The sequence below is a fragment of the Triticum aestivum genome, chromosome 5A, assembly GCF_018294505.1.
Source record: "Triticum aestivum cultivar Chinese Spring chromosome 5A, IWGSC CS RefSeq v2.1, whole genome shotgun sequence".
Taxonomy (NCBI): domain Eukaryota; kingdom Viridiplantae; phylum Streptophyta; class Magnoliopsida; order Poales; family Poaceae; genus Triticum; species Triticum aestivum.
In genome coordinates this window covers 550,617,445-550,644,008 of record NC_057806.1, presented here as the reverse complement: position 1 = coordinate 550,644,008, position 26,564 = coordinate 550,617,445, and the positions used below count along the sequence as shown (strand labels likewise).

Sequence of the window (26,564 nt, the reverse complement as noted above, 5' to 3'; positions counted from 1 at the left end):
GACAGGGCGCTGCACTATATAGTGCAGCGCCCAAGTGTTGGGCGCCACACAGTACAGTGCAGCGCCTAAATGTTGGGCGCTGCAGTGCTGCTATAAGCAAAACTGCAGAAACAGATGCCATTTTGGCCTCCTGCAGCAGCACTCACATAATAAAAATACTGTAAACTGCACATGCTAAGCAAAGAGAACTAATAACTTGAACATCATATCATTTAAGACAATTCAACATTACTTCAGGTTCGCAAACACAAATACCACACTAGTAAGAGTTCACCAACATATAACATAACCTCACAAGTTCGTCAACCTAATTAAACGGCTACAATTAACATGAACAAGCACTAATGCCTTCCGCGCGTGTTCCTGGTGGCACGCCTGCAGGCAAGCTTCTTCTTCTTAGGAGCACGAGGATCCTCTTCGTGCACTTCCTCCTCTGCCTCCGCCTCCGCCTCCGCCTCCTCCTCCGCCTCATCATCCAAGCTAGCCATCCGCGAGGTCCCTACGACCACCTTTGGGTTGCCTATGTTGTCATAGTCGTTGGGCGTGTACCGGCGTCTGGGCTACCTAGGCTTGAACACATATGCGGACCGATCTTGAGCGTCCGCCAAAGTCATGTCATCATCAAGCTCATCGCCCTATCACACAACGAAACAATATGGTGAAGGCCGATGTCGTAATCAAGTGAGAATCACATCTAAAGGATTAGTCATACCTCTTGGGTGATCCCACCCTCATCATCCATATAAGCATATGAGGAACTCACATCGTCCCCCTCATGGTGAGGTGCGGGGTCTGATGGTGTACCAGACCTAGAGGCAGATGGTTCATCATATTCAGGATCACGGCAACCGAGAAGGTTCGATAACCGCCTTAACTTCTTGGCCTGACGCTGTAACATGAACAAGTGTGTAAGATATCAAACTTCGCAACATAGACTGGCTCTCATAGTGAATGCGATATGTACCTTGAGGAATGCTCGTAGTGAACCATCATCATTGCCAGTTCCAACCGGTGTCTTCTCCAGAATAGACTGGCTCTCATCAGCTGCTTTCATGATCTCGGTGCGCTGCGGATGAGAAAAAATGAATGCGTTAGCCATTCAAACATGTGTAATACGGTTAACAGGAAAGTAAAGAGGGGAACACTTTACCACATAGTTAATCACCGGAACAGCAGGGACTCCTTGCCCTAGCCTGACATCTCTGTTGTACTTCCCCTTTGCTAGACCCTCAAAGTTTACGGGTTCTTCAAGAATATCCTCATTATATGCCGGCGGGCATATCTCAACTCGAGTAGTTCCAATAAACCATCGTACGTAGTTATCAAAAGCAAGTGAGTTGTGCTCACGAAGCGGGGCGCGTGCAGTGCTACGAGCTTGCTCCACACAAAGCTGGAAGCGGGTAACATACGCAGAATGATGCTTGGCCCAGTCCTTTATCTTCCGTTGCCTTCTCCTGTCCAACCTGCGTGTTATAAAACCAAACATTAGCACAATCAAAAGGAGTCCCGATGATTAGACAATACGCACACATGCTCTCTTACCTATGAAGTGCTTTATCCGTGTCCACCCAATCCGGCGGGTGAGGCTGGAAAAGACCAAACTGACGATACACGCGATGCGGTAAATGAAACTCAACCGCCCAGTTGCATATCAGTGGGCATCGCATAAGCCAGAGATCCTTATCCCGCAAGCACATCGGGTTGAGGCGGAACTCCGCGGTGTACCCCAAGCTCTCACCCGCGCCATATGGCTGCCATTCCACCTATGAAACAGGGCAATAATGCAAATTTGATAACTATTTTTCAAGCAAGCATGAGAAAGGACTAAATTAATGACCTCCTTACCTGCTCAGGCGTAATCGTGTCCAACTCGGCAATGTACTTTCGGTACATGAGATTGACATCGTTCGTCATCTCGGAAACGATATCCCACTTGTAAGCCCACGTGGGGCGCCGTAATTCGTCATGTTCATCTGCATACCAAGGATCAAATCTGACGCTCTTCGGGCGTCCAACAGACAGACGCTCCCAGCTCCATACAGAAAGTAGAAGCAGATTACCACCAATGCCTGCACTAGGTGTGATCCTGCAACACGCATCATCCAGCTACATATGAAAGAAAAACAATGTTAACTTGACAGCAAGCTTGCATTGCTAATGAATAAATGAGTTGATCACAAAACAGACCAACTACCTGTCGGTACAAGTAGGCAAGAGTCGCTGAACCCCAGCTCCATTTGCTATCGAAGACGGTCAACGCCTTCAGCCACATCCATGGAGCGTTCTTGCCAGTGGAGTCAAGAAACAAAGTCCTCGACACAATGTACCACATATACACACGAGCATGTGTCTGGATCACATCATCAGTTGCATCCGGAGGGCACGTCGCAAAGTTATTTTGAATCCACGTGAAAGCAGCTCCGGCTGCCTTCCTTTCCCTCTTCTTCTTCTCTTCTCCCTCCTCTACATCATCCTCAGCCTCGGTAGGAGCCATACCGATAAGAGCAATCATCTGCTCGCGCCACCCATCAGAATCGGTGCTCATACATAGAGGCCTCCCGTCGATAGCAAGACCGGTGATCAATGAGACATCCTCGAGCGTCACGGTCATCTCCCCGGTCCGAAGATGAAAACTGTGGGTCTCTGGCCTCCACCGATCAACAAGAGCGGACACCAGTGGAGCGTTCAGATTCGGCGTGGACCGGCTGACCAATAGAATCCACGGGAGTAGTCCTGCCTGCTTGATGTACGGTGTGTACCGCTCATCGTAAGGCATGGCAGGACCAGAGACCCCGTGATACCGAATCTTCAGAGGTTCAAGCTTCTGCAAAAAACAAGTAATGACAAATCTTAGGGCATGTAAATTTCAACTAAAGGCAAATTTGCAAAATATTTAGATTACTCATTATTACCTTATCCTTCTCGCGCATCATGTAGGCCCGGTGTTGCACGTCGTAGACGTCGTCCAGAAGCCAAACCATCCTTACAATTTCAAACAATAAACATATAAAAGTTCATCTTCATCTCAAATATCGGTATACACTAAACATATAACATGTGTTCAACTACAAGAATCTCAACATCTCCTTCTCACACAATGAATATGTCATATGTGTTCAAATAAACTAAACATCTAATATTTCAAATAAACTCAACATCTAATATTTGAAATAAACTGAACATCTAATATATATCTAAACAAACTTCTCATATATGTCTACAAAAATCAACATCTCATAGTTATCTATAAAAATAGGCATCTCATATATATCTAAAAAAACTAAACAATCTAGGGTTTCAATAACAAGAATCATATATTGTGAACTAATAAATAACACTACGGTACTACCAATATGAATACACATCCTAAATCGAGCAAACCAAACAAATCAAGGGTTCCATCAAATCATGGACAAATCTCTAGAATGGCAACAAATTTACGGAGCAAAAGAAAGAGAAGAGAAGAGTTTACCTAGTAGGATGGTTTGGGGATCGAATCCACGGATCAAATCTTCAGATCTGAGAGGGATGTAGGGGGATTAGATGGGGGCGCCGCCGCCGCCGCTGCTCTCTGTCCAGAGAGCGGAGAGATGAAGAACTGTCTGGTCGGGCTGGGGCGGCCGCGCTTAAGTCACTGTGCAGCGCCCAAAGGCTAGGCGCGGCACGTCAAAGTGTGGCGCCTAGCTCTTAGGCGCTGCACAGGTGCGTGTGGGGCCGCAACTGGACCAGGGCTGCCACGCTGGCAGGATGTGCGACGCCTAAGGGAAAGGCGCTGCACAGTAGGGTGCGGCGCCCAGCTGTCGGGCGCCACACCAAAGGGTCAGCAGAGTGAAATTTTTTCCTAAACAGGTCAGTTTGTGATTTGATTTCTGCCTCAGGTCAAATCTGTGATTTCTGCCCCGCCACCACGCCACGCCGCTGTACGCACTTTTCCCGATGCATACGTAGGCGTGCAGGTGCTTTCACCGTCGTCGTCCTCGCGCAACAGCGGCGAGCACAGCGGCTGGGCGCGCGCAAATCTGGGGCGGCCGGCGGAGATCAGGAGGACAGTAAACGGCCCACACGCTGTAGACCGACCGAGTGATCCGGACGGACCCGCGTGAGTGACGCTGCGTCGATCAGTAGCTAGCCAGGAAACCACAGCTTAGCCATCTACTAGAGGACGTGCGGGCTGATCTGGTCGAGTACGTAATGGCGCGTTCGATCGGCCGGCCGGCCGGCCAAGAGCTTAGAGCTAACGGGCGCTATGTCATCATCAATCCCATCGCCCCCGCCCATCCCGCTACGTTCCGTCTGCCCGGCTGCTTGAATTCGACAGGACAGGGCCTGGGGCGCCATGATTGCCACCATGGCGAACGAGCGTACTCCTACGTCAGTAGCCGGTGGTGAAGTAATGCGGCGACGGCACGGTGCTGCTAGGCTGCTGCTGCCGCCGCGGCAGCATGCAATGCGCGCAGGGGCAGGACAGGATGCAGTGAAGAGCCAAGGGGGGGCTGCAAGCTCGGAATTAAGACGCTACGGCTAGTGAGCGAGCTAGCTACTGGCCGGCTGGACTGGACCGGAGGGGAGCGCATGCAGCAGCGACAGTGAACTAAAGAGCTCTGGAGGCGGGCACAGAAGGAGAAGGAGCTGGCGCCGGCCGGAAGAAGTAAAGGGCCGAGGGGAAATGCATTCTGAAAGAAACAAGCACGTACGCCGGCCGTCGCGTCGGTGCTGTACTCGCGACAGCTAGCTGCTCATTGCTGCGTTTTGTCTCGAGTGAACGCTCCACCCCGTAGTCCGTACAGCAACACAACGCCGGATCGACGCCCTTGTTCCAGTTCATCCAGCACACACACACCCAACGGCAACAGGGTATCAAACTAACTAAACTAGCGCTACCCCCGCAAAAAAAAAACACTAAGGGCTCCTTTGATTCAAAAAAATTGTATAGGATTTTTGGAGGATTTGAACCCTTAGAAATTTTTCCTGTGATGCTTGTTTGATTCGTAGGATTGACATCCTTAGGAATTTTTCCATAGGATCCATTTGTACTACATTTTGGAGGAAAATTTCCATCCACTCAAACCTCTTTGTATAATTTCTTTGATTTTCCCGCGCTATCAAACATTCTTTCAGATTCTGCAGGATACTATGGGACATGCCATCCTATTCCTGCATTTGTCATATTCCTTCATTTTGACAATCCTGCGAATCAAAGAGGCCCTAAACTAGCACTAAGGGCCAGTTCTTTTCACCTCTAGCTTATGCAAGAGCCACGGTGAAAATAAGCCCAGTCAAAATAAGCCATCCAATTCTTTTCAGCCTCTATCCCTTCAACTTATTTTCTATGAACCCAGCGAAAAGTCTATAATACCACAACACAAAATTCATACATGAGAACGTATTTTTGGTCATGCATATGCACGTACACAGCAGTCAGTGACATGCTCGAGAAGTTGCATCACATGCCGAATTGGAAAGAAGTACGTAGGAGAAACATAAAAGGATAGAAGGTGCTGACCTTGGCAAGAGCATCTACAACCGGCCGTCACTCTCCTTACATGGGGCCCACACTCTGCTTAGTGAGCGGATTCTTCTTGACCAAATGCATAAAATACTTTAGTAGGATCAGCTAGGGGTTCTCCTACTCGCAAAAAAAAACTAGGGGTTCTCCTGAATGAGCGCCGCCAAGGGTCCTCACTGGCGTGCTTCTCCTTGACCGTGGAGTTGACCTAACGGAAGCTGCATCATCGAAGGAAGCCATAACCGCGAGATCAATCAGTGCTAACACCTTTCAACACATGATGAAAAAATAATATAAGAATCAAACATCAAATAATACTTCTAGTCTACTCCGATGTTGCTGAAATCAAAGAAGAGAGCCATGCATAACTTGCTAGTTTTCGAGTTCTTTAGTAAATAAAGAACCCGAAAGCCGTCAAGTTATGAATTGTTATCTTCTTCCATCCTTGATATGCGAATACCGAACTTGCAATTCTTATTTTTCTGAGGTAGCTGGATAGTGATACTTGTATCTTCACATGGAAAGTGATTGAGAGCATAACCTTTGGGTATTCCCTATTGAAAAACTGGACAATGTAATTATGATATTGCTAAGCTAGTTATGTCTGATAGCTTAAGCACTACAGAGTCAAGAAGTTAGCACGGTCACCATATTAACTTCTTGACTCCTTGTTGCTTTAGCTATTAGATATAACTAGCTTAACAATATCGTAATCACATTGTCCACTTTTTCAATTAGGAAATACCCAAGGATTGTGCTCTCAAATACTTCCCATATGAAAATAAAAATATCACACCCCAACAGCCTAGGAAGAACAAGAATTGAAAGTGCAAATTGCATATCAGACCATCCGGGAAGTCATCATTAAAAGTAGTTTTTTTTCCTTTGGGAACATTTCTTACAACTTTCATCTCTCTTATATATGGTTGTATATATGGTGGACACTCTCTCATGGGTATTTCGACTTTTGGTGATAGTTGAGTTGGGTGAGCCCATCATGCGTTATCAAGGTAACACTTGACGAACTCACCTAGATCGACCATCATCGTCAAAAACCGATTTGCTTTCCTTCGGGGACGTCTCTTGCAACTCTCATCTCTCAGGTGGTTGTAAATATGGTGGACACTCTCTGACAGGTATTTCGACTTTTGTTGAAGGTCTAGTTGGGCGAGCCCATAGTGCTTAACCATGGTATGATATGATGAACTCGCCCAAATAGGTCGTCGACGTCAAATGTCGATTTCTTTCTCCAAGAATGGCTTTCATCGACTGTCGGTGATGGTCGCTATTTCTTTGCACCTTCTGCTTAACAAGATCTCAGAGGAGGAGTAGAGGAAGAGCGGCCCCCTACGACCATAGTCGGTACCATTCCTCTGAAATGATCTCTCATCTGTCAAATATGGTGGACACTCGCTCACTTCTATCGAACTATCGGACTTGAAGTCAAGACACATGCCACATACACAAAATCCACTAGAAAACTTAATAGACTAAGTAAAAAACTACTACAAAATTAAACTACTACATAACTAAAACTACTACAAAAACTACCACATCTAATTTGATAGTTATGCTTTAACCAAGTTAGTGTTGTTTTAACCTTTAACAAGGGGCGTAGTCACACTCGGTTCAACTAAAGTTGGAGAAATTGACACCCGCCAGCCACATGTGTGCAAAGCACGTCGATAGAACCAGTCTCGTGTAAGGTACGCGTAATGTCGGTCCGGGCGGCTTCATCCAACAATACCGCTGAACCAAAGTATGACATGTTGGTAAGCAGTATGACTTGTATCGCCCACAATTCACTTGTGTTCTACTCGTGTATATAACATCTACGGATAAACCTGGCTCGGATGCCACTGTTGGGGAACGTAGTAATTTTAAAAAAAAATCCTACGCACACGCAAGATCATGATGATGCATAGCAACGAGAGGGGAGAGTATCGTCTACGTACTCTCGTAGACCGTAAGCGGAAGCATTATGACAACGCGGTTGATGTAGTCGTACGTCTTCACAATCTACCGATTCTCAGTACTGAACGTACGGCATCTCCGCGTTCAGCACACGTTCAGCTCGGTGACGTCCCGCGAATTCACGATCCAGTAGAGCTTTCGGGAATAGCTTCGTCAGCATGACGGTGTGGTGACGGTTTTGATGAAGCTACCGACGCAGGGCTTCGCCTAAGCACCGCTACGATATGACTGAGGTGGATCATGGTGGAGGGGAGCACCGCACACGGCTAAGAGATCAATGATCAATTGTTGTGTCTCCAAGGGGTGCCCCCCTCCCCGTATATAAAGGAGTGGAGGAGGGGGAGGGGGCCGGCCTCCTATGGCGCGCCCCATGAGGAGTCATACTCCCACCGGGAGTAGGACTCCCCCCTTCCAAGTAGGAGTAGGAGAGGAGAAGGAAGGAAGAGAAGGAGAGAAGGAAAGGGAGGCGCCGCCCCACTTCCTTGTCCAATTCGGACTAGAGGGGGAGGGGGCGCGGCCGCCCTGGCCGCCCCTCCTCTTCTCCCACTAGGGCCCATTAGGCCCAATATTTCCCGGGGGTTCCGGTAACCCCCCGGTACTCCGGTATATGTCTGAAACCTCCCGAAACACTTCCGGTGTCCGAACATAGTCGTCCAATATATCGATCTTTGTGTGTCGACTATTTCGAGACTCCTCGTCATGTCCGTGATCATATCCGGGACTCCGAACTACCTTAGGTATATCAAAACACAAAAACTCATAATACCGATCGTTACAGAACTTTAAGCGTGTGGATCCTATGGGTTCGAGAACTATGTAGACATGACCGAGACACGTCTCTGGTCAATAACCAATAGCGGAACCTGGATGCTCATATTGGTTCCTACATATTCTACGAAGATCTTTATCAGTCAAACCGTAATGACAACATACGTTATTCCCTTTGTCCATCGGTATGTTACTTGCCCGAGATTCGATCATCGATATCCATATACCTAGTTCAATCTCGTTACCAGTAAGTCTCTTTACTCGTTCCGCAATGCATCATCCTGTAACTAACTCATTAGTCACATTGCTTGCAAGGCTTGTAGTGATGTGCATTACCGAGAGGGCCCAGAGATACCACTCCGATAATCGGAGTGACAAATCCTATTCTTGATCTATGCCAACTCAACGAACACCATCGGAGACACCTGTAGAGCATCTTTATAATCACCCAGTTACGTTGTGATGTTTGGTAGCACACAAAGTGTTCTTCCGGTATTCGGGAGTTGCATAATCTCATAGTCATAGGACATGTATAAGTCATGAAGAAAGCAATAGCAGTAAACTAAATGATCAAGTGCTAAGCTAACGGAATGGGTCATGTCAATCACATCATTCTCCTAATGATGTGATCCCGTTAATCAAATGACAAATCGTGTCTATGGCTAGGAAACTCAACCATCTTTGATCAACGAGCTAGTCAAGTAGAGGCATACTAGTGACACTATGTTTGTCTATGTATTCACATATGTATTATGTTTCCGGTTAATACAGTTCTAGCTTGAATAATAAACATTTATCATGATATGAGGAAATAAATAATAAATTTATTATTGCCTCTAGGGCATATTTCCTTCAGAGTAGAGGAAGAGCGCCCCCCTACGACCACGGTCGGTACCATTCATCTGAAATGATCTCTCATCTATCAAATATGGTGGACACTCGCTCACTTCTATCGAACTATCGGACTTGAAGTCAAGACACATGCAACATACAGAAAATCCACTAGAAAATTTAATAGACTAAGTAAAAAACTACTACAAAATTAAACTACTCCATAACTAAAACTACTACAAAAACTACCACATCTAGTTGACACTACTACAAAATAAACCAATAAAAACTACTAAAAACAACAACAACAACAACAACAACAACAACAACAACAACAACAACAACAACAACAACAACAACAACAACAACAACAACAACAACAACAACAACAACAACAACAACAACAACAAAGCTCACAAATGGGGGCGGCCGAGGAGGGGGGCGGTGGAGGTCGGCCGGAGGAGGAGGCGGCCAGTGGAGTGGGGCCGACGGGGGCTATGGTGGAGGTCGGACAGAGGAGGAGGAGGCCCACCGAGCGGGGGCGGCGGGCGGAGGAGGTGGTGGCAGCGGGGCCGACCGAGGGGGCTCCGGCAGATCGAGGAGGAGGCAAAAGATCTCCCGCGCGTGTGAATGAGGAGAGAGCGCACGAGGAATTTCACTTAAGTATCCCGCGCTGCCTTTCCCCAAGTGCCTGTCGGTGGGGCACTCAAAAAAGATCCCCCAAACCTAGATCTAGGTTATCACTTTTACAAGCAGTGGCTCTCGGAAAGGGTAACCTTGCCGAGTGGGGCTCTTGGCAAAGATTAATAGTCAGCATCATTTATGCCTCTTTTTCATGTATCCCTGTAGCAAAAACAGATATAACCGTAATAAAGTTATCTCAAATATTGCAGAGCTGCAATTTCCGGCACCGAAACCCTAGCAATGCAACAAATATATCAATATTGCAGTGGGACCGAAAGTTGCAGGGGCCTGGCATGTGTCATGCAATGGCCTCCTTTGAGAGCACGAGAAGTTTCGAGTCCAACGGAGCAACAGGATCCGCACTTCCTTCACAAATCGGACACATTCCTCTCGATACCCAGAGACTACCTCAGAGATGGTACAGTTTACAAGCGGTCTCAGGTGAGGCTTCTTCGAAACGCGCCCAAACTTTTACCACATCCTACATGGGCCATGTGATGACACTGTGCTAGCTCCCGAGGATTTCTGACAACATACGATTTTCCTGAGGATTTAAACGGTTGGATGAGGCATGTCGCTAAGGAAATTTCGTCCCCCCCCCCCCATGGTGGGGCCTGCCCCTCCCTTGTCCGCACAAGGCCTACGCATGTCACGAAGACATCATATAAGATCTTACATGCCGCTTCCCGGCATGATTTCATGTGTCCGCCATGCAGATCTATAATTCCCAGCGCTGAAACCCTAACAATGCAATAAATGTCTCAAATATTGTAGGCAGTTCCGAATAATGCAGTGGCATGTCACATGTCTTGTGATGGTCTCCTTTGAGAGGATGAAAAGTTTGAAGTCCAATAGAGCAACATGGCCCGCGTTTCCTTCACAAACCGGACACGTTTTCTCTCAATACCCAGATACTACCTCAGAGATGGTGCAATTTACAAGCAGCCTCGGGTGAGGCTTCTTCGAAACACGCCCAAACATTTATCGCAACCTAAGGGAGCGATTTCCAGCGTCGTATGATTTTCCGTGGATTTAAACGGTTGGACCATTGCTCTCACACATATGATTGTTTTTAAAAATTAACCAGATTAATAAAAAGCGTCAGCATCCGTCATTATTTTTAGGAATATGGACTGTCACCATGGACCTTCTCTGCCCGGAACAGGTAAAGATTTATAGTGACAGTCCATATTCTTAATAAAAATGTAATGAAGATAGAAGTTTACTGCTTCTGAACTATCTGACTATTAAACCGTTCCTGCCGCTCGTCCTTAGGTAAAGGGGACTAAACTCAGCGCCCGTTGTTTGGTCCTCGGCCAAGAGCCAAGCCGTCAGCGTGCAGTTAATTTCCAGTAGTGTGCACAAATAATCTAGACAAAATACACTTAAGTATGATTAATCATGCCATGAACCATACGCACCACTGTTGCAGCCACCTACACATAATCAAAATAGATGCAACACTGTTACACACTTCCGTACGTCAGCCTACAGGACTAAGTAAGCAGCAGGCACAAACTGGAACGTGTTGGAAGTTTAACACGCGGGAATGCATGCATGTATGCACCAAAGAGGAATAGAATATCCCGTTCCTCCGTCCGTGCTACATGCATGAATGCATGGCGTAGTACGTGTGATGGTACTAATAAACTAATTAACTAACAACTAGCGGCGCGGGCCAGTAACCAATTGGTCCCATACAGTAGTAGTAGGTGACTAGTGTAATAATAAATTAAGCAAGCGTCGATGGATCAGCGGGCGATCCCTGCCTGGAGCGTGGCCTTGTAGCCGGCCTGCTCGATCTCCCACCGCAGCTTGGGCGTCGCCGGGTCCTCCTCCTCCACCGCCACGTACTCCTGAGCGCGGCACGCGAACATTATCAGTTAATCACATCAAAAAATCTATTAAGATTAATCAACTATTCTGAATCAAAATTATGACCGCCCACTAGCTAACTCAAACGATTTTTCTACTACTACCTAAGCAAACGAAGACCAGCTCTGCCAGAGTACATACACACTGACACTGAGCAATCATGCATGGCAACTTTTGATCAGCACCCAACTGATGGAGAAAGAGAGTTCAACTATCAACTCGACACGTAGCAAGCAACCTAGCTAGGGCGACTAATCAGAGAGTAGAAGTAGCTAGTAGTAGGCCGGAAGAAGCTCGCAGATGCCGTCGTGCACACGGAGCCGACGGAGACCCGGACAAGTTAAGTTCTTTTTTCTTTTTGGATTGGAGGGTGGATGCATGGACCGGACGGACCAAGCTAGCTAGCTAGTCATGCATGCATGCAAGAAGGTGGCAGGACGAAGGAAGGTGCGTGATTACAGTTTTTACAGTACCTCGAGCTTGCGGACGAGGTCCCTGGCGTCGGGCGCGCTGACGAAGATGTGGCGTTGGGATGGCCTGATGAAGCCGTCGTCCACGGCCTTGTCGATGAAGGCCAGCAGGAAGTCGTAGTACCCATCCACGTTCAGCAGCCCCACCTGCACCCATCCATCCGCCATTAGCAGAGCTAACTAAGTAACTAGAGCAGCTAAGGCCAGTTATTTGATGAGCTTAACTGGCTTGGTGTGGATGCCGAGCTGCGCCCAGGCAATGACCTCGAGCAGCTCGTCCAGGGTGCCGTAGCCGCCGGGCAGCGCGATGAAGGCGTCGGCGTTGCGCGCCATGGCCGCCTTCCGCTCGTGCATCCCCGACACCGCCACCACCTCCCCCACCGTCACCCCGGTGATCTGTTCCATTTTGCATGCATGAATTAGTACTAGTTTGTTAGTACAGTACTACATTAGCACAAGCTACGGCTACGCCGCAATTGCATGCATGGTCTCCTCCTGTCCGGTGGTTGGGGTATGGTGTCGATCGATCGATCTCGATCGTCTCCAACGTACGTACCTCCTTGCCCATGAGAGTGGTAGGTATGATGCTGCACATCAAAGAAAAGCAGAACGTGACCGCCGGTGAGCAACTTGGACATGGATACTGTTAATTTTTTTAAAATTTTTGATACTGTTAATTAGGCCAGTTGGAGAAACTTCAGTGTCGACAGAAAGGTGGCTACAGCACTTCGAGTAGAATAAGAGAGAGAAAAGGCAGACGACGAGTCCAATAATGCAAGAGGGTGCGTATGCACGGATCGACTCACCCGATGACGTGGCCGCCGCCCTTGTGGACGGCCTCTGACACCTCCCCCATGAGCCCCAGGCTGCCCCCGCCGTACACCAGATCCATCCCACGAGCAACCTGCCACCACACAGGCGTGCCCGACATGCTTACCTAACTAACTAACTAAACATGATAGTACAAAAAACGTGTGTAATCAACTAGATCGGTTACGTACCAGCTCCTTGCCGAGCTCGACGGCGGCGTCGCGATAGCTGCTGCGCTTCCCGGAGCTGCTCCCGCAGAACACGCACACCCGCCGGAACCGAGGCCCCTCCTGCACCTCCACGGCGGCGCCCTCACCAACACCGCCGCCGCGGTTCTTGGCCGCCGCCGGTGTCTCCTCCATCCCTCCGTCGCCGCCCTGCATGCCTCCTGGCTAGCTTTAGCTGCCGACTGCCGCGGAAAGGAAGGTAAACAGTTGTGGTGCCGTGCGCTCTCGCGCGTGGACTGTGGACTGCTGGTGGCGACTTGTTGTAGCAAGGAAGCTTCAAGGCGGGTGCCGGCAGGGCAGACGGGTGGATGGGTATATATGATGGCGTGGGAGCTAGCGGGAACAGGAGTTCGTGACGAATGGTACCCTACGGACTGGAGCACATGTGTTTCTTTTACCGCAGTTAACTCTCTGAACGATCGAACCAGCATGTGTATATACGTGGGGTACGTACCGATGCTATGCATGACCCCCGGTCGGTCCAAAATGCTACCCCGGCCGCCCGTCCAATCAGGGAGGGTACGTCGTAGCTAGCTTTTGCTTCCTCGCAGCTACTAGGAGTAGCTGTTATGACCTAGCTGAGCTGCCTGCCTCCCGTACCAGTACTCCTACTCCAGTGACTTGACTATACGCGTTGATAGTTCAACTCGCCGTCCGTCCAGGCATGCATAGCGTGTAGCCAAGTGGTAGGACTAGTTATCTACAGCGTACTCTGGTCCATCCATCCAGTTCTTAACTAATCTGTGAAACTGCTCGAACTGCTCGATGTGTAGATGGGATGGTGCCCTGCCCATGCTATTCCTGTCAACTGGAGTTATTAGTAGTATATCCTAATTTGATCTTAGTAATTCAATTCCCTGGTCAAAATCCAGAAGATAAAAAGAGGACGAAATTGTAAACTGTGTCACGTCACTTGCGAGGATTTACTTTTGTGGTCTTTGTAGTAGTAGCAGTTCTGTATGCAGAGGATGTGAGTTCGTTTGGAACCCATATGATTGAACCGTTCTGGCCTTCCTTGGCTCGGTTAATTTGGTCGCAAAATCGTTTCTAGAAGCTTTGCTATGTGGTGGAATGGGCTTGATCAATCAGGTGGCTCCAGCTCACCAGGTGAGGCAATACACCAGCAAGTACTTCTCATATAGTTTGGATTCCATTATCTGTTTTTTACATGTATTTTAGAATATATTTGATCTATCCAACAATTTTTTTAGTTTGTGAAAAAAAATGAGATGTCTTCAAATTATTTTTCACAAACATTTCATGGTTTTTGATTCAAAAAATTCCAGTTATTCAAACGACATTTCAAAAAGTCATTGTTAGTGACATTTCTGTGCTCCCACTTTTTTTGTAAATACATTTTGTTAATAATTACACAAATTTGAATTATTTCTGATATATTTAAATAAACTTCAAAATATTAAATAGTTTCAAAAAAGTGCATCAGTATAATATGTGAATACTAATAGAAATTTATTTATTCTACCCGTGTTAAAACCAATTTAATAAACATTTCTTTTAGTTACCAAACATTTCAATGTTTCAGAAAAAGGTCATGAATGGCATTCATAAATATTCACACAAATTTTTAAACAAGTGCAAGTGGGGTCCACACGCATGTTTTCATATTTGAAGAGTAATACAAACTAGACATATGTGCATTATCCTGTAAATCCAATAAAATTAGCTCACCAATCTCAAAGCATGTGTGGATAGCAAATACAAATTTTGGTTTGATGTCTACTACTAAACAAATATCCTGGCTTCTCCGAGCCACATAGACAGCATGGGCCAGATATTCTCCTACCGTAGGAGAGCCAACTCGGATCATCTTTGATCATGAAACCATATTTTGAGAAAAAAAACATAACTACCCACCTAATCTTTTATTTTTTGGGGGTAAAACTTAATGTTTTCAAGTTAAATATCCCAAGCATACTAGAGTGTTTATTTGAACTATGAAATTTTCAAAGTCATTTTTAATTCCAAGTTATTTTATTAACATTTTCAGTATTCGAACTTTTGTATAAATATATTGTGTACAAATCACACGCATCTCATCATTTCAGTTATATTTCATTTAGTATAAAGAACATTGCTTACAAAATTCCACAAAAATAATACATTAATGCTCACACAAATTTTAAATCAATTTAAGGAAAAATCCATCGTCTTACCAAACATTTCATTGTTTTATAAAAGATTGTAAATATCATTCGTAAATATTCACAGTCTTCTAATTTTTCTATCAATATACTTTTTAAATAATCACACAAAATTTAAATATTATAGTCATATTTCTGTTAGTTTCAAAAGTATTTTATTGTTCAAACAAAGTACCACACTAATTTAAATAATCATTAACATTCAAACCAATTTATGAAACATTTCACTCAGTCACCGAACATTTCATTGTCCAAAAAAATGTTTGCAAATATCATTTAAAAAAATATTGCATAAATACTCACTCGATTTTGTAGAGTTATAAAAACAATATATTCATTATGACATAACATTGTTCAATTATTTTGACAACATTAAAAAAAGTCACCGTTTTGAGTCTAATTTATCCTAGTGACATTTTCGTGTTCCAACTTTTATATAATAGGTTGACTATTCATCACCTAGTGTGCAGAATAATTTATTGTTCATCCGAGGTAATCTTATGATCAGTTAATAAATAAATTACATTTGAAATACAAATATTACATTCATATTGATTCACTACATAAAATATGGCATAAGAAAACGAAATGTATGTCATAAGACCAGAAAAAAAACATTTTATGTATATTATACATTATGTTTTACGTTTGTAATTTTATGTAACATGAAATAAATTTTACGACGATTATATTTTTTTCTTACATTCCCTTATTACGTCAAAAATAAGAAAAAAAATTGTAAAACATAAAATTACGGTGCATTGATACTAAAAGGAGGGGGTGAAGAATAACTATTCCTCACCCATGCTTTCTAAGTAGTATCTATCATGTTGGAGAGTATGTACACATAGTATATAGTATATAAGAATGTTTAGATAGTATATATACTACTTTTTTGGTAGTATGTGCCATATTTTGTGCATACTTCATTTCACGTACAAATATGTACGTATTTCACAAATACAATAAAACTATGGGCTCACTTGCAATTTTTTCATATAACTCACTTTGGGGTATCTTACATATAGTATATGAACATACTAAAAGTAATAAAGTAGAGCATATACGTGTAACTACACCCGGTAGTAGGATGCATTTTCCATATATACATGAATACTCACAAATTCAATTGTATTACTCATATTTAAACATGTTTGATAAAAAAATCATACAGTTATCAAACATTCCACATGTGAGAGTAATGTTTGTCAATATAATTCATAAATATTCATGGAATGTTTCACAAAGTCTAGGTGGGGCCCACATGTATGTACTTGCATTTGAATAGTAATACAAATGATATGTGCATTTATTGTAAAATTAATAAAATTTGATCACCAACCTCATTGCAAGTGCGGATGGCACATACATATTCTAGGTTTGTCATTTAATTTTGAAGAAAAAATTAATTTTCTCATAGCCAACTAGCCATGTGGGCCAGGAATTCTCCTAGAGGAGGAGAGCTAGTTTAGATCATCTTTGGTGGTAAAACCAAATCTTGCAAAAAATTCAAACCTATCTTGACAATTTTTAAGTTTGAATTCAATTATTTATTTTATTCTGATGATATTTTAGAAATTCATCATTTTGATTCCGAGTTATTTTCATGACATTTTAGTGTTCCAACTTCTTATAGATATATTTTGTAACGAATCACACAAATTTTAATTATTTTAGTCATATTTTAATGACTTTATTTTTATCAAGATAAGTCAAGAAAAAAAATGAATGCTCATAAAATTTAAGATTTGATTAGTAGTAGGGGCGGATCCACTTCTACTGATTTCTTGCGGGAATGTTCTATAAGGGAAGAAGAAATTCTAATCATATTCAAATCAATTCAAGGAGACTTTCATTTAGTTACCAAACATTTCAATATTTTATAAAAGTTTGCAAATATCATTCTTAACTATTCGCACAAAAATTTCAGTGAGTTTGGGTGGGGCCAACATGGATGTACTCGATTTTTTAGAGTGATACAAATTATATATGCATTGCCTTGTAAACTGCATACAAGTAGCTCACCAATCTCAAAGCATGTGTAGAAGGAGATACAAATTCTAGGTTTGGTATTTAGTAGTAGTAAACAAATTTTCTAGCTTTGTGGAGCTAGCGAGGCAACATGGGCCCGAACTTCTCTTATAAGAGGAGAGATAATTTAGATCATGCTTGGATCATCTTCAATGGTCCTAGTAACATTTTTAATTCTTGAAAAATGAACTGTTTTCAAATTATTTTTTGCAAATATTTAGTGATTTCGATTAATTTTGTTCAATTAAATTAGCAGCATTCTATCATCATTGTCTTGATTTTGAGTTACTTTACTGACATTTTAGTGTTCTAATTTTTTTTATAAATATATCTTCTACTTCTAAATAGCTACAACACACTACCTATTTTTCTAGCCAGGCAACCATGCCACATAAGCAAGTCATGAATTGCATTTTTTCTTTTTGCATTACTCTATGTATGCAATCCTACCACATCATCAATTCATGCATGTTAGTCATAATTTATTTTTTTATTTTGTATTAATACTATTCGTGTTGGACGACTGCATCATAACAATGTAGTTCATCCTTCACAATTATGTCGGAAATGATATCCTTTTAACTACAATTCTTTTTTCTATTTTTATATGCTCCAATTTTTTTATTGTTTCTTAAGATTAATTACATTTTCTTTCCATCAGTTTGAGATATTTTTAGCAACTATTTATGCATTTCTTTTAACATGTTCCCGCAGCAGCGTACATGGCATCATCTAGTTTTGTAAATAATCACACACATTCTAATTATCTCAAACATATTGCAATCAGTTCTAAATATTAATTGTATGTGAAAAGTTCTAAAATAGAATACAATAATACCCATAATTGTTTGCTCGTATTTAAAGCAATGTAAGAAATCTTTATTTAGTCAGCAAACCTTTTATTTATGGAAAAGTTTGCGAATATCATCAACAAATATTCACACACAAAACTGAACAAGTGGAGGTGGATGCCACACGCATGTACTCATGTTGTAGAGTGATACAAACGATATCAAACGCCCGCAAACGCGTTTGGACGCGTCTGCGGTTAGACCGAACACTCCTCAAATATATCTCTCTACATCCGAACACCTCATATATTAAATCTTAAAACCATGCAGACCATGAAAATAAAACATCTATGTAGTACGTGGATCAACTAAATCCTCGGCAACGCTACTCGTTGTTGTTTTAGATGTCCACTATCTTCGCTCCGGGCTCTCCGTACATGGGGCAGACACAACTCCGGCTCCGGCCGAGCCTCTGCCTACATGTCTGCATCCACCTCGTCAAAGAGTGTGTCTGCCTTCGCCTGTTCTTTCCAAAGAAAGCGTCGGGTTGTACTTCACGCACGCCTCATCCTGGATGGACTCAGTTAAAACACAGGTTTAGGGTTTTGCATGGGTGGTTGACATCCAGCCTCACGTCTCAATATATAGACAATCATAATTACAATTACATACGTATACAAATACGTGTACAAGGACAATATACTAGACCCTACTTTACATGCCCCCTCAATCTGAACTACATACAAGATTCAGATTGGTTCTAAAACGGTCTAGCATCTGTCTAGTAGCGGGTTTAGTAAATACATCCACTAACTGATCATCTGTAGAAATAAACCTGACTTCCAGTTCACAAGCAGCTACTCGTTCTCTCACAAAGTGGAAATCAATCTCAATGTGTTTAGTCCGAGCATGAAACACTGGATTCGCCGTCAGGTAAATTGCCCATAAGTTATCACACCACAATATAGGAGTGCGCTGCCGTAGGACTCCAAGTTCTGTGAGAACTGAGTCTATCCAAATGGCTTCAGCCGCACCATTGGCCAATGCCTTATACTCTGCCTCGGTGCTTGATCTCGAGACTATGGGTTGCTTCTTCGAGCTCCAAGATACAAGGTTAGGTCCAACAAATATAGCAAAACCACCAGTGGAGCGCCTATCATCAACACAGCCTGTCCAGTCTGCATCGGTGAATATACTCATTCCAGTAAATCTGGACTTACGAATCCGTAGTCCCATGTCTAGCGTACCTTTGACATATCTCAGAATACGCTTGACTGCTTCCCAATGATCCTCCGTTGGCTGAGACAGAAACTGACACACTTTGTTCACTGCGAAGGAGATATCAGGACGAGTGAGGGTCAAATACTGAAGTGCTCCAACCACACTGCGATACCGAAAGGAGTAATCTCTACCCAGTAGTGCACCACTATGACGTGAGAGACTCTCGGATGTAGCAAGCGGAGTGGAAGTGGCCTTGCAGTTCTCCATGTTGACGCGATAAAGAAGATCCAAAGCATACTTTTTCCGCGTCAAGGTCATGCCCCCTGAATGAAAGGACACTTCCAAACCAAGAAAGTACTTGAGGCGACCCAAATCTTTAATGGGAAAGCTAGCAGACAACGACTGCACAAGACGATCCACCACGGCGGGGGTAGAGCCAGCAATCACTATATCATCAACATACACCACCATGTATATCTGTATAGTACCCTAGGAGAAGATGAACATAGATGCATATGATCTGGAGGCAACAAAACCGAGCCGCGAAAGGCGCTGACTCAAACGAGCATACCAGGCACGGGGCGACTGCTTGAGACCATAAATAGACCGCTGAAGTTTGCAGACATGAGAGGGATAAGTGGCATCCTCGAACCCAGGTGGCTGCTGCATGTACACATCTTCGGCCAGGAACCCATGTAGAAAGGCATTGCTCACATCAATCTGTCGGTGGCTCCAGCCATGAGACACAGCAAGAGACAGAACCAAGCGAACCGTGGCAGGCTTCACCACGGGGCTAAAAGTATCTCCGTAGTCAATCCCATGATGTTGAGTAAAACCACGAGCAACAAGATGAGCTCTGTGCTTATCAACAGACCCATCCGGACGATGCTTGGTTTTGAAAATCCACTTGCAGCTCACAATATTAACACCAGGTGGTCGAGGCACCAACACCCAGGTGTTAGTGTGACGGAGAGCAGCAAACTCCTCGGACATGACGGCACGCCAGGCAGGTTCACCCAGAGCATCACGATGGGAAACTGGCGCGGCGAAGAAGGCACGGCGGCGAGAGTCATACCGAACCGTGCCATCAGTGTAAGACTTCTCCTTGCGCGTATGATCACGATGGCGCGTAACCATAGCATGCGCCGGAGCTGCATCGCCAGTAGGAGAAGACGACTGCGACGAGGGCTCGGCCAAGGGTGTCGCGGCTGAGGGGACCTCAGCAATGGGCGACACGGGCCTAGAGATGATGGTGTGCTGGACCGGCACAGGCGAGGGTGGCGGCCCGGGCGACGGACCGGGCGAGGGTGGCGACCCAGCCGCGCTGGGCGAGGGTGGCGACCCAGCCACGTCCGCGGTCGTGTCATCGGGCGAGGCAGCCACGCCTGCGTTGGGCGCATCAGGAGGCGTCGGAGCAGCAACATGTACCTGGGGGGACTCAAAGCAATATCACCTGCAAAAAACAAGTTAGATGACAAATAGGACATGTCATATTTACGCACATGGACATCCGAAACCGGTTCATCGAAGGGAAAAGTGAGTGCATGTTCAAGAGAAGCAGGATCAACCAAAACGCCGGGTTGAGAGTAAAGGAACACAGTCTCGTCGAAAACAACATCACGAGAGATGTATATCCGACCGGAGGTACGGTCAAGACACTTATAGCCCTTATGCACAGGACTATAGCCAAGGAAAACACACATCTTGGACCGAAACTCAAGCTTGTGAGCATTGTACTTGCGGAGACTAGGCCAGCAAGCACACCCAAAAATCCGAAGGGAGGAGTAGTTGGGCTGAACATGAAACAGACGGAACAGAGGTGTGTCCTTGTTGAGAACCGGAGTGGGCATACGGTTGATGAGGTAACATGCCGTAAGAAAGGCCTCATCCCAAAACCGAAGTGGAAGAGAGGAGTGCGCTAGCAAGGCAAGACCGGTCTCGACCAAATGTCGGTGTTTGCGCTCGGCAATACCGTTCTGCTGGGAGGTATGTGGACATGACACTCGGTGAGAGATGCCCGTGCGTTGAAAGTAGCGATGGAGTTTGTGGTATCACCACCCCAGTCGGACTGAACGGCCTTGATTTTATAATCCAGAAGGCGTTCGACATGAGCCTGGAAGTTGTAGAAAACTTGCTCAATATCAGACTTGTGTTTAAGCAAATAAATCCAGGTGAAGCGCATGTAGTCATCAATAAAACTAACATAATACTTGTACCCTCCCGACGAAGCAAGAGCGGGACCCCAAACATCTGAATGTATTAATTCAAGAGGTACAGTAGTGATATGAAACGAAGTAGAATAAGGGAGTTGATGACTTTTAGCACGCTGACAGACATGACAAACTAACGGTGAATTATTTGAACTAGAACACGGAAGGTCATGACTCCGAACAATGGAAGTGACCACATTATTTGTAGGATGACGAAGATGTTGATGCCATTGCGACGACGAAAGTCGAACACCGGAGGAGGCACGGCAAGACGATGAAGATGACGCACTAGCGAAGGGGACCGGATAGACCCCCCCCCCCCCCCGTAACTTCTACCGTGAAGGATGACGCGCCTGGTTGCTTTGTCCTTAACAAGGAAAAATGACGGTGAAATTCAACAAAGACGTCATTATCACAAAGAAGACGATAAACAGAGAGAAGATGCTGGCTAATGTGTGGAACATGAAGGATGTTACGCAGTTGAAGAGATGAACCGGGTAAACGCCAATGACCAATGTGTGAAATAGACAAATCTGCACCATTGGCCACCTGAACCTGATCCTTGCCGTCATAGCGCTCGTGAACCTGGAGGCGCTCAAGATCATTAGTCAAGTGATCCGTAGCCCCGGTATCCAGCACCCAAGGGAAGTCGATGGTGTTGGTGGAGGCCGAGTTTGCGGTGCGGGAGTTGTGATCCTGATCATAGCGCTTGCGACAGTCATCGGCTTCATGGCCCCATTTCTTGCAAATTTGGCACTGGGGACGCTAGCGATTGTGACGCCCACCTCCTCCGCCGTTGTTGTTGCCGGCGTTGCCCCCTCCACCTTGCCGGCCATTGCCGGCATAACCAGCATTGCGGTCACGGCCGTCGGTGTTGCCGCCATTACCGCCCTGGCGGTTCTACCCTGGCTGGCCATGTCCATCAGTCGGGTGCCCCCCACCATGGAAGGGATAGGGATCGGAGTAGGGCGCGCGTCCGCCCGCGCGGTACGAACCGAACGGGTCACGGCTTTCGCGGAGGGAGACCACCCCTCCACCGCACTCTGTTGTGCCTGCAGCGCCTCGAAGGACAGAACCAATGAGTAAAAACTAGAGCAGGGCATGGGTGCGTTACTCACGCCCAAGTAGGCGGCGATGGAGTTGTAGGCGGAGCCGAGGCCGGTGAGGATGTGATCGATAAGCTCATCATCGCGGATCGAAGAGCCGGCGACGGCCATAGTGTCGGCCAGGGCCTTCATCTTGTGCATGTATTCCGCGGCAGACATATCGTCCTTCCTCAGCGACTGAAGTTGCCGCCGGATGTGGCGGACATTGGCGCGGCTCTGGGCGCCGAACATGGCGGCGACGGCTGTCCAAACCGCATGTGCCAACTCGCAACCAATGAGTTGGCATGCAATATCCTCATCCATGGAGGTGAGAAGAAGCCCCTTGACGCGCTGATCTTGAACCCACCATTGGTGGTACTCCGGGTTGGTGACGATGGTAGCAGCGTCGCCGGTGCCGACAACGAGTGTCTTGGCCGGTGCCGCCTTGGTTCCATCGAGGTGTCCGTGGAGGTTGGCACCGGCAAGAACGGTGCTAGTGATGCCCCCTCCCACAGCATGAAGTTGTGACGACCGAGGCGGACGGAGATCGTCGGGACGGCAAGCGCGACGGGGATCGAGGCGACAGGGGAAGAGACGATGGCGGCGGCGGTTTGGGCATCAGACATAGCGGCAGACGACATCGCAGCGGCGGCGCGGATGGGGACAGCGCGCGGCGGCAACGGAGCAAGATGCGGCGGCGGCGCGGAAGATGGCTCGCGCGGCGGCAGCGAACGGAAGCGGTGGCAGCGACCGGAAGCGGCGACCGCGTATGGGCAATGCTAGCCAGCTAGCAAGCAGCTGGATGGTTCCTGAGCGTAGCTAGCTAGCAGCGGCAGCGACGCGGAAGATGGGATCGGACGGCGGCGCGAGGGACGTGTGGCGGCGGCCCGACCTGGCTGATACCAAGTTAAAACATAGGTTTAGGGTTTTGTGTGGGTGGTTGACATCCAGCCTCACGTCTCAATATATAGACGATTATAATTACAATTACATACGTATACAAATATGTGTACAAGGGCAATATACTAGACCCTACTTTACAAACTCTAGGATGGCTATCTGCTTCATCATCTATGCCGCTTGGGCGAGGGCAAACTCCACTATGACCTCCTACATGGTGATGCTCGCAACCGGCACTGACTCCTCCTATGGCTTCGCCGCGTCTGCCTCCTCTGGATCCGGACCCCTCCATGGGCTCCGGCTCCTCCTCCTCATCATCATCCGGCTCCGGCAAGTCTGGAGGCAGACCCACTGCGATCCCGGTGGCGCGCTTAGCCCAGATCTCCTCCTCGATCTGGAAGCGGCACTCCGGGGTTAGCATAATGCAGGTGGTCTTCTTCTGTCGGGCCATGTCGGGCGGCGAAGGAAGAGGGAGGTGGAGACAGAGAGGAATGAGCTTGGACTGGCGGCAGGGAGAGGAAGAAAATGGTTGTGGCTAGGGCTGGGAACGTTGATCGACTTAAATAGCCGGACTTTGGCGTCGGACGGCCAGCCGCAGCGGCGCCATGCGGCGTTCACACCCTCACCGGAGGAGACACCCGTCCGACTGTTGGTTTTTCGGGCGTATGTGGGACCTGGCCGTCAGTTCGACGTGGCGAGAACACGCCCGGGCGCGCCCGGGCCTCCTCATATCGGCCCCCATATTTGGGTTGGAAGGGGCGCCAGACAACCAGGGGCGTTTGAGGCCCGTTTGAGACGTTTGTCTAGGTCGGCATTTTTTGACCGGTCACTGACCGAGCGATCCGTCTAGGCGTTTGAGGCAGGTTTGGGTGTCTAGCTGTAGATGCTCTTAGTGGTTGTTTGGATATAGGGTCTTGTTTTTTTTTTTTGTTTCTTTGCGAATAAGATATGATCTTGATTAACTGCAATTACTCTGGTCCCTTGCCGTCCGGTACGTGCATTTTGCAACAAATCGTACGTATAGTTGCCAAGTTCTTAACTCTGTTTCGCATTTTTATAGAGCCTGACTAGGTCTCAGTCGACTGAAATTTAACCAAGTCTCAATCAAATAAGAAAACATATATGAAAGAAAAAAGAAAAGACTAAAAAAAACTTTGCACCAATCTTCAAGCAAGATTTCATGAATATAGCATCCACTGAGACATAACAAAGTCTAAGTCGAATGAGACTTAGCAACATTGATTTTTATATATAAAAATCTTAACTCTGTTTCATTGTTAACCGTACGCGCAGTAAGTAACTAGCTAGGTCTGCAGAAAGTTAACGTATTCTCGCCAGGAGGCCATGCAGCTATGCTGGACTAACTGATCAATGATGTTGCTTTCTAGCTTGCTCCTATGTACCAGTATACTCTACTGACTACTCCGTAGGCCATACCATCCTTCATATGGCCGTGCCTGTCAGCAGTTAAAAAAAAGCGATAGCATTAAGGGGAATATTGAAGCCACGTCTTAACTTGAAGCTGGGCCAGTTCTGTTTGCTTGATCTGGAGCTGTGGACCTGCGGTACCTACGTGGTACAGCTAGCAGGTACTACTCGGTAGTAAAACGTCCAAAGCTGCACGCCATTATCTGCTGCATGCATGCAGGCTACGTACTGCTACTGCGGCAGTTGAGTTCGCAGTAATTTCATCAGTTTCAAAGTTCGTCCGTCCCCATCTCCCAAGGAGTAGCAAGATCACTTCGGTCGGAGACTCGGAGTAGTGCGTCGTCGACTGATGGATTGATCGACGAGAGGATGTGGTAAATGCGCTCGTGATGATTGCTCCTACGACCATACGAGCGCGGCAGCTGATCATCGAGAACGTTGCTAGTAGCTAGCTAGGAAACGAACGAACTGACGAGACGATGCTCAAGTGCCATGTATACGTGTGCCGTCGTGGGCGACTTGATGACGCTGCACCCAGTGGGAATCGTATCAATCTGTGTAGGCGTGTAGAAATGCAAGCTCCCAGGCACGATCGAGTAGAGCGAGCAAGTTGCTTTGTCTCTGCAGGCAAGCTACTGGAGTACTCCGGTACTTTAATTTAGCTGCATGTAAGTTGTCTGAAATTTACAAAAAAAGCCTCTTTCCCGAGAAAAGTCTAGGGTTTCCCTGCCTTTCGCCGGCGCCGTCGTCGGTCCGCCTCGTCTTCAGTGGCCTTAGGGCCATGGCGGCGTGGTGGATCTCGGCCCTTGTCGGCCGGAGGGTTCTGTTTTCAGTTGTTTTTTCTCATTTTATTAGGGTTTGTGTCCTGCTCAGAAAGACGAGACGGCGACGGCTCCCTGAAGATGGAATAAGGTTCTCACCACCCAGCCCTCTTTTTGATGGTGTGTCTAGCATCATCGGTGGGCGTGTGAAGATGTGTCTCCGGCGGATCTGTCCTTGGTGGATTTGCTCGGATCTGGTCGTAGTTTGTCTATGTTCATGTGTTTTCAGGTTGGTTCCTTCTGATCTACGCTACTCTTCATCGGCGGTGGTTGCCGTGCTGCCGCGCTGGTCCTATGGGGCCTTAGCACAACGACTTCCCGACTGTCTACTACAACAAGTTTTGCCCGACTCTGATGAAGAAGGGACGATGACAGCGGCGCGCATTTGGCTCGCTTTAATGCTTGTAGTCGTTGCTAGATGGTCTACGAATCTAGATGTAATTTTTATCATTTCTGGTGTTCGTTGTACTGTCATAATTGAAAATAAATAGATTGAAAGTTTTTTCGCAAAAAAAAATGTCTGAAATTTTATTTTAGGTCAGTTGGTTTTGTGTGCCGTTGATCTTGCTTGACGATTCTTGTTGTTATTTCTTTTCCTGGTTTGTTCTCTGAGGTGTTTGAGCTGTGTTAAATCGACTAACCATGTATTTGGGTCAGTCCACTGAAGTCCATTACCAGGTGCGACCCAACCTTCCCTTTTCTCCCTTTGTCCTTTTCTGTTTCTCTCTTTTATCAGTTTTTGCTTTTCTTTTATTTTTACTTATTTGTTG

General features: G+C 46.2%; 1 protein-coding gene and 1 pseudogene across 1 annotated transcript; both read right to left on the bottom strand.

The window, feature by feature from the left end:
• Positions 1 to 341: 341 nt before the first annotated feature.
• On the bottom strand, positions 342 to 2,981 carry LOC123101528 (uncharacterized; annotated as a pseudogene).
• Positions 2,982 to 11,187: 8,206 nt separating this feature from the next.
• LOC123107636 (probable cytokinin riboside 5'-monophosphate phosphoribohydrolase LOGL9) lies at positions 11,188 to 13,430 on the bottom strand. Its single transcript, XM_044529599.1, has 6 exons — positions 13,110 to 13,430; positions 12,915 to 13,012; positions 12,665 to 12,695; positions 12,334 to 12,504; positions 12,112 to 12,255; positions 11,188 to 11,619 (listed from the first exon to the last, which is right to left on the bottom strand). Exons 1-6 carry the CDS (start codon positions 13,299 to 13,301, stop codon positions 11,515 to 11,517), a joined length of 741 nt encoding a protein of 246 aa, XP_044385534.1. The 5' UTR covers positions 13,302 to 13,430; the 3' UTR covers positions 11,188 to 11,514.
• Between the last annotated feature and the right edge of the window lie 13,134 nt (positions 13,431 to 26,564).

Bases quoted from the DNA above. Each gene is read 5' to 3' on its own strand.
- LOC123107636 (XM_044529599.1), bottom strand. From the start codon at position 13,301: ATGCAGGGCGGCGACGGAGGGATGGAGGAGACACCGGCGGCGGCCAAG. The intron at 13,013-13,109 runs GTACGTAACCGA...GTGTGGTGGCAG, and splicing joins TCGAGCTCGGCAAGGAGCTG to GTTGCTCGTGGGATGGATCT. The intron at 11,620-12,111 runs GTACTGTAAAAA...TGCCGCGCTCAG, and splicing joins ACCTCGTCCGCAAGCTCGAG to GAGTACGTGGCGGTGGAGGA.